The sequence below is a fragment of the Solanum verrucosum genome, unplaced genomic scaffold, assembly GCF_900185275.1.
Source record: "Solanum verrucosum unplaced genomic scaffold, falcon-dt-bn FXZP01000108.1, whole genome shotgun sequence".
NCBI lineage: Eukaryota > Viridiplantae > Streptophyta > Magnoliopsida > Solanales > Solanaceae > Solanum > Solanum verrucosum.
In genome coordinates, this window is record NW_026020274.1 from 5,706,579 (window position 1) to 5,718,583 (window position 12,005).

Sequence of the window (12,005 nt, forward strand, 5' to 3'; positions counted from 1 at the left end):
AACACTTTTAATCATCATGACATCTTTCCTACCACAAATCATAACCTTGAATTCATAATTCATAATTCAAATTCAAGGTAGAGCTAAGAGTTAAGTCTTGAGAGTTCTTTCGAACATTATTGAGAAAATCCCTTTGAGTCTTTTGAGGAGTCTTCTACAATTTCTAACAACTTGTTTCAAGACTCGACCAAGTCAGTATGAGAATGAGGAGAATGCATTCATGAGTCTACTTTGTCATCACAAGATCCTTCATATCATGAACTATAACTCTTGAATTCATAATTCAAGAGAGAGTTAAGAGTAGAGTTCAATAAAGTCTTTGAGTTCGATTGTGAATCCTTTGAGATCAACTATCGATTTGAGCTAAGTTTTGAGGAAGTAAGTATGAGAATGAGAAGAGCCGTATACATGAGTTCCATATTGTTATGTAGACCCTCGATTCGAGTCTTTCATGCCCACAAATTCCGCATGAACTTTGTAAACTGAACATCTTTGAGAGGCGTAGTATCTTCAAGTCATAACTCTTGAGTATCGAGTTCCTAACCCTTTTGAGATTATATTCCTAATCATGGGACTATTACATGTTACCTATGAAGTCCTTGAGTTGAGTAGTTTAGGCCCATAGTTCTGCATGAACCCTATAAGTCGAGCAGTTTGGAGATGAGAAGTATCTTTGAGTCTTTGAGTTGAGTAGTTCATGCCCATAATTTTGCATGAACCCTCTGAGTCGAGCATTTTTTAAACAAGTATTACCATTAAAGTTCTTGAGTTTTGAGTTCTAGTTATGGTTATGAAAACCTTAAATTGAGTCGTTCACGTTCATAATTTGGCATAAACTTTATTGTAAGAAGTCTTTTACAAATTTTTCTAAAATTGTTTTTAAGACTTGAGAACTTGAGTTGAGAAAGAGTAGAGTTGAGTTCATTTTTCAAAATGAATATATGGGAACTAAGCATTCCCAAGAGTAAATGTTTTCCCATTTAAAAGAGAAGGAAACTGAGATTTTCAAAAGAATTTTGAGCAGTTTGAGTAACATATCTTTTTAGAGAAAGATTTTGAGTAATACTCTCAAACAACAGAAAGAATTATGTTTTTAAACATATGAGCTAGTTACATTTTGGGAGTAGTATTGAGTATCGATATGGGTACGAGTTTAAGTTCAGATAATTCAAAGTCTCCATAAATAGTGTAGCCAGCATGGGTAGAAAAGGGTCATAATTTTTAGAAGATTCCATAAAGCTTTTAGCATAGATTAGTGGATCCACTTAGTAGTTAGGTTCTATTCCCTCGACAAGGTATATGACGGCCTTGACAGCGTGAGGCAAGACGTTGTATCATCACATAGCTCATAGTGATGGTTGTCGGTTAGAGAAACTCCCACATAGTTATTTTGTATTCTTATATACACAGATTTTACTTTGTATTTTCATATACAAACAAATTTTATCTTATATCCTTGCATACAAATTGAGTTACTATTGCATTTTTCAATACATTGAGTTGTTTTCTACTGTTTTAAAAGCTTTCCATATATTGGATTTGTATTGTTGCTTTATATTGAGTTGAGTATCTAGAGTTGAGTACCCAGAGTCAAGTATCGTATTATTGAATCGAGACTTATTTCACTGAGTTGGATATCTTATCATTGAGTTGAGCCTTATTTTATCTTAGTTTAATTGAACTATGTTTCTTTGAGTTGAGTTGAGTTGAGAAGAGGTAAGTATGTTTCTATTCCACCAGTTCAAGCTTATGTTTGTGCTTTAGAATTCCCCTTACATGCTCGTACATTCCACGTTCTGAGCCATTTGGCCTTTCATTGATTCAGATACATGTATTCAGGATCATCAACATGCGTTTCGTTGTTACCACTTGCAGTTCCAATTAACTATGGTGAGCCTCCTTGCTTCTGGAGGATTTCAATTACTTTTCTGTTGCGTCAGGATGCTGTGGGTCTTGTCTCGACTTCCATCTTTGTCATTTAGAGGCTTCATAGATAGACAGCAGAGTATGAGAAGTGTGTTTCATTTATTTTGTTAAATATTTTAAAGACTTGAGTTGCCTATTTCTGGCGAGTTGAATATATTATTTTATTCAGAGTTAATCTTTTGAGTTAAATATTCTGTAATTGAATTCAATGAATTTTATTCAATTTTAAGCTTTGTATGCTTGAGCTAGTCTTCCGCTTGTAGTCAGCCAGGACGAGGGTTCGCTTGGAACCAGAAATGGTTCTCAAGTGCCGTCCACGTCCAAGGTGTAGACTCGGATCGTGACATATATCATACTTAAATTTTGTTTCATAATTGATTTATATAGTAAGATATAAAAATGGTGTCGATTGAGCCCTAAATAATGAAACCGACAACCAAATAAGGAAAGATCCGATTCACCGTTATAGATTAGAACATTATACATTAGAGATATATACTAGGATATGAATTGTAAAGGAATGTACTAAAAAAAGAAGAAACTAACTAGTATCCACGGGTAAGCAAATATCAAAATGACACGTTCTATTTATATTTAGAAATATTATGAAGTATTTTCACATATTATTATTATTTAAATAAAATAAAAAAATATTATTATATCATTTTATTATTGTTATTTAATATTAATAATATATGAAAATACTTTATAATATTTCTAAAAATAAACTAATAGTATAATTTTGTTGTCTACTATCAGTTAATTTAGAGAATATTTGTGCAATGACTAAATTTGGTAAAAAAATTATTCCTTATATTTGAATATTAAAGGCATTTAAATCAAATCTTTTAATACTGGATTCCTAATTATATTTTTTTTTGTTATTATTATTTAAATATTTATAATATATGAAAATACTCATATTTTTTCTAAAAATAAATCGATAGCATAATTTTATTGTCCACTATCAATGGATACTAATTAATTTGGAGAATATTTGTGCAATGGCTAAATTTGGAATTAATATTATTAATTATATTTGACTATTATTCATCGTTTAAATCCTAGATTTAGATAATCAGATTGCATACCATGTTTGACTAAATAACCATTTCTATATATATATAATGAAATATAATGAAAAACAAAGATGGCGTTGATATTTACAACTATATGCTTCATTATTTTAGTTTGGACCACCATTGCCTTTTGTTTGGTTGAATGTTATGGGTCTAGTCGAAATGCAGATCTCGTCCTTGAGGTATAGTTTTCATATCTTTTATAGCAAAGTTTATATGCCATTTTTCTTAATGAATAATTTGTAGTGAAATTAATTTATGTTTGCAGACTATTCACGGAGATATTTATGATTGTGTGGATGTTTATAAACAACCAACTCTTTTACACCCGATGCTGCACAAAGAAAGAATCAAGGTGCAAGATTTATACTCATACAACTTAACTGATTTTTTCTTCTTTTCTTTTGAGAAACAAAAGTTGTAGCACACAATTCCGTTGTTTGCGGTATTTTTATCAAAGGTGGAATCAAGTTTTGGAACTTATAGATTTCTGAATTTTGATAGTTTTACTGAATTTTAAATAATAATTTATACATTTTTTAACAATTTGAAAAGAAAAATCTAATACTAGTAATTCACATAAGATGTCTTCCCAAAATGTTACTAATTTATGTTAAGAGTTCAAATTATAGATTCACGCTAGTTATCTTATTATAGGGTTGAGTTAGCCCTAAACTATTTCTTTATAAGATATAGTTAATTCATAATTAAAATCAGATTCTTAATAAACTAGCCTTTGACGATTTCATATAAACATCCAATCAATCAGTGAAGCCATGAATCTTGTTAAGAATGTTGAAGATTTAATATATAATTAAATATAAAATTAATGTTTAATATATAGTATATCTAGTGTAACATTTTGAAAAAAAATATTTAACTATAATATTTTATGTTTACTTGTATATAATTCTACTTGTATTTTGTTTGAAATTTATCCTTTTTTTCTTCACGTATGGGCATTTTCGAAAAACCAGATGACAATTGCTAAAGAGCTAGAAAAACAAAGATCAGTCAAAGCCAAGCGATTGCAAAAGGATGAAAATATTTATTTTAAAGCAGAAGAGTTTTGGTTGAATAAAAAAGGTTGTTCGATTGGAACGGTCCCTATTCGACGAATCACACGAGAACAACTCCAAAGCGCCAAAGATGCCTCCTTAAGCATGGCAAATGAATCCCATGCTGAAAATATCATCGATGTAACTACTTCTTTAATTACTAAAATTTATTATTAATAGTCAACGAATTCAATTTCAAATAGTTATTCTAACTAATTTAATGTAATACTATACTTCAGTTTGCAGGAATTACCATACGCGCAACTCCAGAAATAAAAAGTTTTACAAGTATCTCAACCACTGTTACTTTGAATAATCCACAACTAAAAGGACTTGGCCAATATAGCTCCGCAACAATATTTCTTCGAAGTGCAGATGATGCGCCAAATTTAGAGCAAATACATGCCGGATGGATTGTAAGTTTTTATTTCAAATCAATGATTTGAACCTATTAAGTATTTTTTGATGATACAATTTCCTAATGTCATGATTGTTTGGTTTAGGTACATCCAAAATTATACGGTGATGGACGTACTCGGTTATACTCCCATTGGACAGTAAGTATATTAGAAATTAATTGATATTTTTCTAAAAGAAATAATTCAAAAACATGTAGAGTAAGTAAGTTTCATTTTTTTCTGAATTAAATAGATAGATGGCGGCCAGAAAACAGGATGTTACAATAATATTTGTCCAGGATTTGTTCAACTTGACAGTGAAGTACCAATAGATTATGCTTTCCCAAAAATCTCTAGGCCAATGTATGGTGACGTTGAATTGAAAATTCAGATCTACAAGGATGAAGGTAATTGTAATACTTTGGAATATTAATATCAGCAAGTATATAAATGTAACTCTGGTGTTATTTTTGCAGACTATTATCTTTTCATACAGTCTATGTTTGTTATTGGATTTTGGCCGGAGACTATTTTCAATGAATTAAAAAATGGATCGCAGATAGTGCGATATGGAGGAAAGGCATATACACCAGCGGGTGAACCACATAGTCCACCCATGGGAAGTGGTGCTTTTCAGTTAAACGATCCACAAATCACTTGTCATATGCGTCAAGTCCTGTATGGAGTGGGCGAAAATCAAGACGTTCAACCCAATGTATCGTTGGTTGAAACTCATGATTCTAGATGTTACCATGCAGGAAGTGAGTATAATGCTTATGATGGTTACTGGGATTATAATTTTTTGTTTGGGGGTCCTGGTTTTTGCTGACTCCTTGTATTTTATTGATATACAAAATAAAGAAGCTACTATATTACTTCTTACTTTTTTATGGTATTCTTCATTCAAATTAAATTTAATCTGTTAGTTTAGAGAGAACGAGAAAAGTTAAAGAGTTTAAAATCAACAAAATTCTTTTCTAATCGCAAGCCATAACCTATTTCCTTACCTAATGGGATTGCATAGCATGTTTGTTAAAATAAATTAAATGCATATAATCTTTGATTTAAATAGTGAGATTGCATAGCATGTTTGTTAAAATAATGGGAATAATTTAATGTCGCTAGTAAAAATCATAGTTATCTCTCTCCGTATAAAAGCACTTACAAATAGAGGTCCACACAACCAATTAGGACATGAATACAAACTGGAGAGTACATATACATCATTTAAGTTAACAAATTAGGAATATGAATAAAGAGTAATTTACAAAAAGAAAAATACTTATTTGAAACATTATTATAGTTTTTAAATGAATTAAATGCATAGAAATCCTTAATTTAAATAATGAGATTTTTAACATGTTTGTTAAAATAATTTAATGTCCCTAGTAAAGATTTTATTTATCTCTCTCTATATATAAATCGGTTACAAATAAATACAGATGTTACAAATTAGGACATTATAATTGATGACATATACATCATTAAGTTAATAAAATATGAGTATAAATAAAGAGGAATATACCAAAAAAATATTTGTGCAATGTATAGATTTGGAACATTATTTATATTATTTAAATGAATTAAATATATATAAATGTTAGATTTAAAAGATGAGATTGCATATGATATTTAAATAATTTAATTACTTTCAAAGACTGAACATTTGTCCTAGATTTAAATGATGAGATTACATAACATATTTGTTAAAATAATTTAATCACTTTCCAAGATTGGACATTTCTCTTCGATTTAAATGATGAGATTACATAACATATTTGTTAAAATAATTTTAATAACTTTCCAAAATCGAACTTAATCACCTTCCAAAATTGAACATTTCTTCTACAGTATATATATATTAAATCACATTTCTTCCAAAATAAATTAAATGCATATAATGTTTGATTTAAATAGTGAGGTTGCATAGCATGTTTGTTAAAATAATTTAATGTCGCTAGTAAAAATCACATTTATCTCTCTCTCCGTATAAAAAGCACTTACAAATAGAGGTCCACACAACGAATTAGGATATGAATACAAATTGGAGACATATACATCATTTAAATTAACAAATTAGAAATATGAATAAAGAGTAATTTACAAAAAAAAAAAAAAACTTATTTGAAACATTATTTATAGTTTTTAAATGCATATAAATCCTTAATTTAAATAATGAGATTTTTAACATGTTTGTTAAAATAATTTAATGTCCCTAGTAAAGATATTATTTATCTCTCTGTATAAAAATCGGTTACAAATAAATACTCATGTTACAAATTAGGACATTAGAATTGATGACATATACATCATTAAGTTAATAAAATATGAGTATGAATAAAGAGGAATATTGTACCAAAAAAAATATTTGTGCAATGTATAAATTTGGAAATAAGAATAATGCTCGAGATGGTTACTGGGATTGTAATTTTGTGTGGGGTGTGCTGGTAATTGCACAGATTATCCAAAATTAAGAAAAATAGCATATTAATTTATTTGTTCTTGCAATTTCATGGTTTCCTTAATCAGCGTAATTAATTTACAATTGCAATTTATTTTGGGTGATTCAATACTTGTAATTGAAAACATATTATTTAGGAGAATGGACAATTATGTAATTAAATCGTTTTTTTTTTTAAAAGGAGAACGCTCAAACATGCATGTCATCAAACTTTGAGGAAAAATTCATTTATGTCATCCGTTAATATTTTGGCTCAATATGTCATTTTAGTTAACAAAATAATGACATGAATAAGCATTTTCTCAAACAAAAATGACATAGATAAGCCAAACTTTTAACAGATGACATAAGTAAATCTTTTTTCAAAATTCGGTAATATATTTGAGCCTTTTTCCAAATTTTTAAATTTTATTTTACCCATTGACACATTCCATCAATTTTGCAATGGATTATTTTGCCATAAAATATTGTCAGTCGAAATTAATCTTTGTGGTGATTGGAAGCATAAATACGTCTCTAACTAATGCCATAACGTTTATACAAGTCGAAATGTGTTCCTATCGTTTCATACTCATTTTATGGACGAAAGTTTCAAGAAATATTATATGCAACAATTTTTTTATATATTTATATATGTGTTTAAGTATACCGGCTAGAATAAAGTAAAAGTGAACCGATCGACTATTTGTGTAATGATCAAACATTTGAAGTTATTGCTTTAAATCAATTTTATCTACTTATGTGGCTCACATATTATTTAAACATTATCGAACTGTTTCGCAAAACTAGTAAATTTATCTATCACATAAAGTGTGGCGCAATGAATAGGATTTTTTTTTTTAATCCTAAAAAAGAGAATTTTCTGCAGTTTGAACTTAGATAAAAAATTAAATTGAAGTTAATTTTGCTTTTCTAAATTAGAAAGTTAACTAGGTACATACGTTAGTAGTATGAACAAACGCAATGGGTTAATAGAGCTATATATTCCTCCTTGCAGGTTAATTAAAACTTTAATTTGTAGTAATTTTACTTTCAAATCCAACTTCTAATTATCAGTTCATTTTACTATCCAATTTTCCGCTATATATATTTTCTCCCAATTTCATTTTAACTCCTAAGACGAAAAAAATTATGAGGTACGAAAAACAAGTGAAATTAAGGGTGTGTTTGGTATGAAGGAAAACATTTTCCGGAAAATGTTTTCCAATTTTCTCATGTTTGGTTGGGCTAAATGTTTTGGAAAATGTTTTCCAAATCAACTCATTTTCCTCAAATTTAAGGAAAATGACTTCCCTTCTAAACTTAGGGAAAACATTTTCCAAAACTCTCTTCCAACGTCAAATTACAATTATTTTTTTGTTGAAAAAACCAATTTATTTTGTCCTACCCTCAAACCACCCCCCAACCAACCCCCCCCCCCCAAAAAAAAATAAAAAAAAATTTTAAAGCTTGTTTTTAAATTCAATTTTTTTATCCCACCCTCACCCCTACCCCCACCCCCTCCCAAAAATATATTAAAAATTATTTTTAAAAGATATTTCTAATTTCAATATTTTATTTTTTACCCCCCACCCACTACCCTCACCCCCCATCAACCCCCCCCCCCCTATTAGCCCCCAACCCCCTTCAAAAAGAAAAAAAATTAAGTTGGTTTTTAAAAAATATTTTCAACTTCAAATTTTTATTTTTTCATCCCGATCCTCGATAACCCATCCCCCTCTCCGGTCACCCCCCACCCCCCAAAAAAAATTGAGTTTGTTTTTTAAAAAATATTTACAAATTCAAAATTTTATTTTTTCACCCTACCCTCGACCCCAACCCACCTCCTACCCAACCCCCCCCCCCCCCCCCCCCCCCCCCCCCGCCCCAAAAAAAATGTTTTTAAAAAATATTCTCAACTTCAAAATTTCATTTTTTCATCCTACCCTTGACCCCCCCCACCCACCTCCTACCCACCCCCCCACCAGCCCCCCCCCCCACACAAAAAATTTAAGTTTGTTTTTAAAAAATATTTTTAATTTCAAAATTTCATTTTTTCACCCCTAGAACCCCCACCCACCCACCCCCTACCAGCCCCCCACCCCCCTCCCCAAAAAAAAATAAAAAATTTCAAGTTTGTTTTTAAAAAATATTTTCAATTTCAAAATTTCATTTTTTCACCCCTACCCTCGACCCCCACCCACCCACTCCCTACCAGCCCCCCACCCCCCTTCCCAAAAAAAGAAAAAAAAATTTCAAGTTTGTTTTTAAAAAATATTTTCAATTTCAAAATTTCATTTTTTCACTCTACCCTCGACCTCCACCCACCCACCCCCCTACCAGCCCCCCCCTCCACCCCCAAAAAATAATTTTAAGTTTGTTTTTCAAAAATATTTTCAACTTCAAAATTTCAATTTTTCACCCCTACCCTCGACCCCCCCCTTCACCCACCCCCTACCACCCCCCACCCCCCAAAAAAAATTTAAGTTTGTTTTTAAAAACTATTTTCAATTTCAAAAATTATTTTCTACTCTAGTAAAAATAAAAGATATTTCTCAAAAATATTTTTCATTCATAAATCAAACACTAAAAATCTTTTCCGTAAAATATTTTCTACTTCCCAACCAAACATGAGAAAATAAGTCAAAAATCAACTTGTTTTCCAGAAAAACATTTTCTAGGAAAACATTTTCCATGGAAAACATTTTCCTTCATACCAAACACACCCTAATAAACAGCTTGCGCCTATTCATATATATCGCGGTTCAGTTTGTTATGTCTACACAAAATAATGTTTCTCATTTTGTTGTAAGTTTCCATCTTCATTTTCTTGCAAGTAATTATTAAAATTCCTGTCTTTGTTACGTACTAACCAATTTTATCTTACATTGCATATATACATGACCAGGTTGAAGAAGTTACTTTCGAAAGACTGTGAATCCAAGAAAATTCTCACAGTCAACCAACAATTCCCCGGGCCAACTATATATGTTGGGGCCAGAGAAACTTTGGTCATGGACATAGAAAACAAGGGAAATGACAACATTACTATGTATTGGTACACATTTATTTTTTTATATCAATTAGGAAAATTGAATTTCAACAAATGAAATCTATTTTCATTAATTTACTGCAGAAGATATACCAAGCAACAAAGATCAGAATTGAACTATAAATCCCCACATATATTACGGTCAACCAAAATATTTGACAGTAAATTTTTTAAGAATAATTCTGAATTTTGATTGCAAAATGATGTTCAAACGATCCATGACACATTGTTCCCTCAGTAATATTCACTCTCCTCACATTAAAAAATATGTTTAATAAAATTTTGCTTTAACTTGGTGTCTATTTGTTCCAAAAGTTGTAGGCGTGGGGGAAGATACTTGGGATCAAAAACAAATTACAAATGGCTAATTCAACCAGGCTCAATTGTACGTCAAAACCTAACATTATTATCTCATGACGAGGAAGGGACATTGTGGTGGCAAAGCGCCACAGTTCATGGCGCTATTGTGGTTCCGAGCCTGGAAGTAGTTGTCCCGATCCTCATGCTAATATTCCGGTTATTTTTGGTAACTACGTATAGATATTATTAGTTATCAAACAAGCACGTTATAATTCCATAAATTAATTATATTTTTGTTAATTTGATTCATAGGTGAATGGTGGAAGAAGGATATATTATCTAAAAGAGGCTGTACTTGAATATGTTGAATCTGGCAGCAAAATTATGAATTCTGACGCTTTCACCATAAATGGTCAGCCCGGACAATTTTACCCTTGCTCAAATAATGGTAAGTATACACACCTAATTAAAAAAAAAACCTTTTTGTATTAATCGAATTAACTATTTATTTGATCGATGGACAGGAACTATCAAGATAGTAGTGGAGGTCGTTGGGAAGACTTATCTTCTCAGAATAGTGAACGCGGCAATGGGAAAAACTCTTTATTTTGGGATCGCGAAGCACAAGCTAACAATAGTAGCGATGGATGGACACCTTATTACAATCCATGGACTATGTCAAGTTAAGTGTACAACAGTCCATCGACTGCATTTTGGAGGCGAATCAACAACCAGATTATTATTATATGCATGGCTGCGAGAGAATACGTCACTACTCGTCTCAGTGTACAATATGATAATACAACTACCACAGCTATTTTAGAATACCAAGGAGATTACGTCCCCTCTACACCACCTTTTCTTCCTAATTCCTATTATTACTATGATAAAAATCCTAATGGTAATAACAAAATTAGGTCTAATTCAGTTTTATACCTAGTACTTATATTTGTAATTTTGGGCTTAGCTTCGTGTTGTGAATATTATTTTGTTTGCTTTAGGTGGCGTACAAGTGGAACTGTCAACCCCCTGGCCTAGATATTGTCCAAAAATAATTATAGAATTTTTCTTGTCCATGTTATTATATATATATATATATATATATATCTTTTTTGCCTTAATTCAAAAATGCTTAATCTTCTATATCTATGAAAAATTATAAAAGTTGACCTAGATATGACCACGTGAACATGGTTATTTTTCCATGATCATGGTTTGATTAAATACTAATATTGGATATTAATGAAAAATTACAAAAGTCAGCCTAGAAGAGTTACTTAGCTAAGATTTGATGTGACTAAGACATACTTAGATGATGGTATTCCATTTATGAAGAATGAGAATTTAAAAATATTATGACAAAAAATCAATTCAAGTTGATATTTACAGACAACTCAACTTTAGATAGGCTAAGTTGAGTGAGTAAAAAGGATTTAAGCTAATAAATGAGAGCATCATTAATTTGTCCAAAATTAGACAATCATGTTTTATAGGCCTAATTAATTTTGCCACCTTAGTTAGAAGTTTTTGCACGGATTGCCCCTATTTTAAGGTGACCTTTAATTTTGCCTCAAATATGACGATTTTTAATGTTTGTCTATATTCTTCATTTAATGAAAATTTGTGAATTGAAGCATCCTTATCTATGACCTAATTTTGTTAGGCATAAGTTTAGAAAATCTTTGTCTTGCTTAACATTAAAGTATTAGGAATTGTGTTACACAACATATGTAGTGTAGTATCTCTATGATC

The 12,005-nt window shown here is 30.6% G+C and overlaps 1 protein-coding gene and 1 pseudogene across 1 annotated transcript; both read left to right on the forward strand.

Annotated features, from left to right (window-relative positions):
* Positions 1–3,076: 3,076 nt before the first annotated feature.
* LOC125834142 (uncharacterized) lies at positions 3,077–5,290 on the forward strand. The gene is made up of 7 exons (XM_049513333.1): positions 3,077–3,187; positions 3,274–3,360; positions 3,983–4,204; positions 4,303–4,479; positions 4,567–4,620; positions 4,715–4,868; positions 4,938–5,290. Exons 1-7 carry the CDS (start codon positions 3,077–3,079, stop codon positions 5,288–5,290), a joined length of 1,158 nt encoding a protein of 385 aa, XP_049369290.1.
* Positions 5,291–6,870: 1,580 nt separating this feature from the next.
* Positions 6,871–11,291, forward strand: LOC125834050 (laccase-14-like; annotated as a pseudogene).
* Positions 11,292–12,005: the final 714 nt, after the last annotated feature.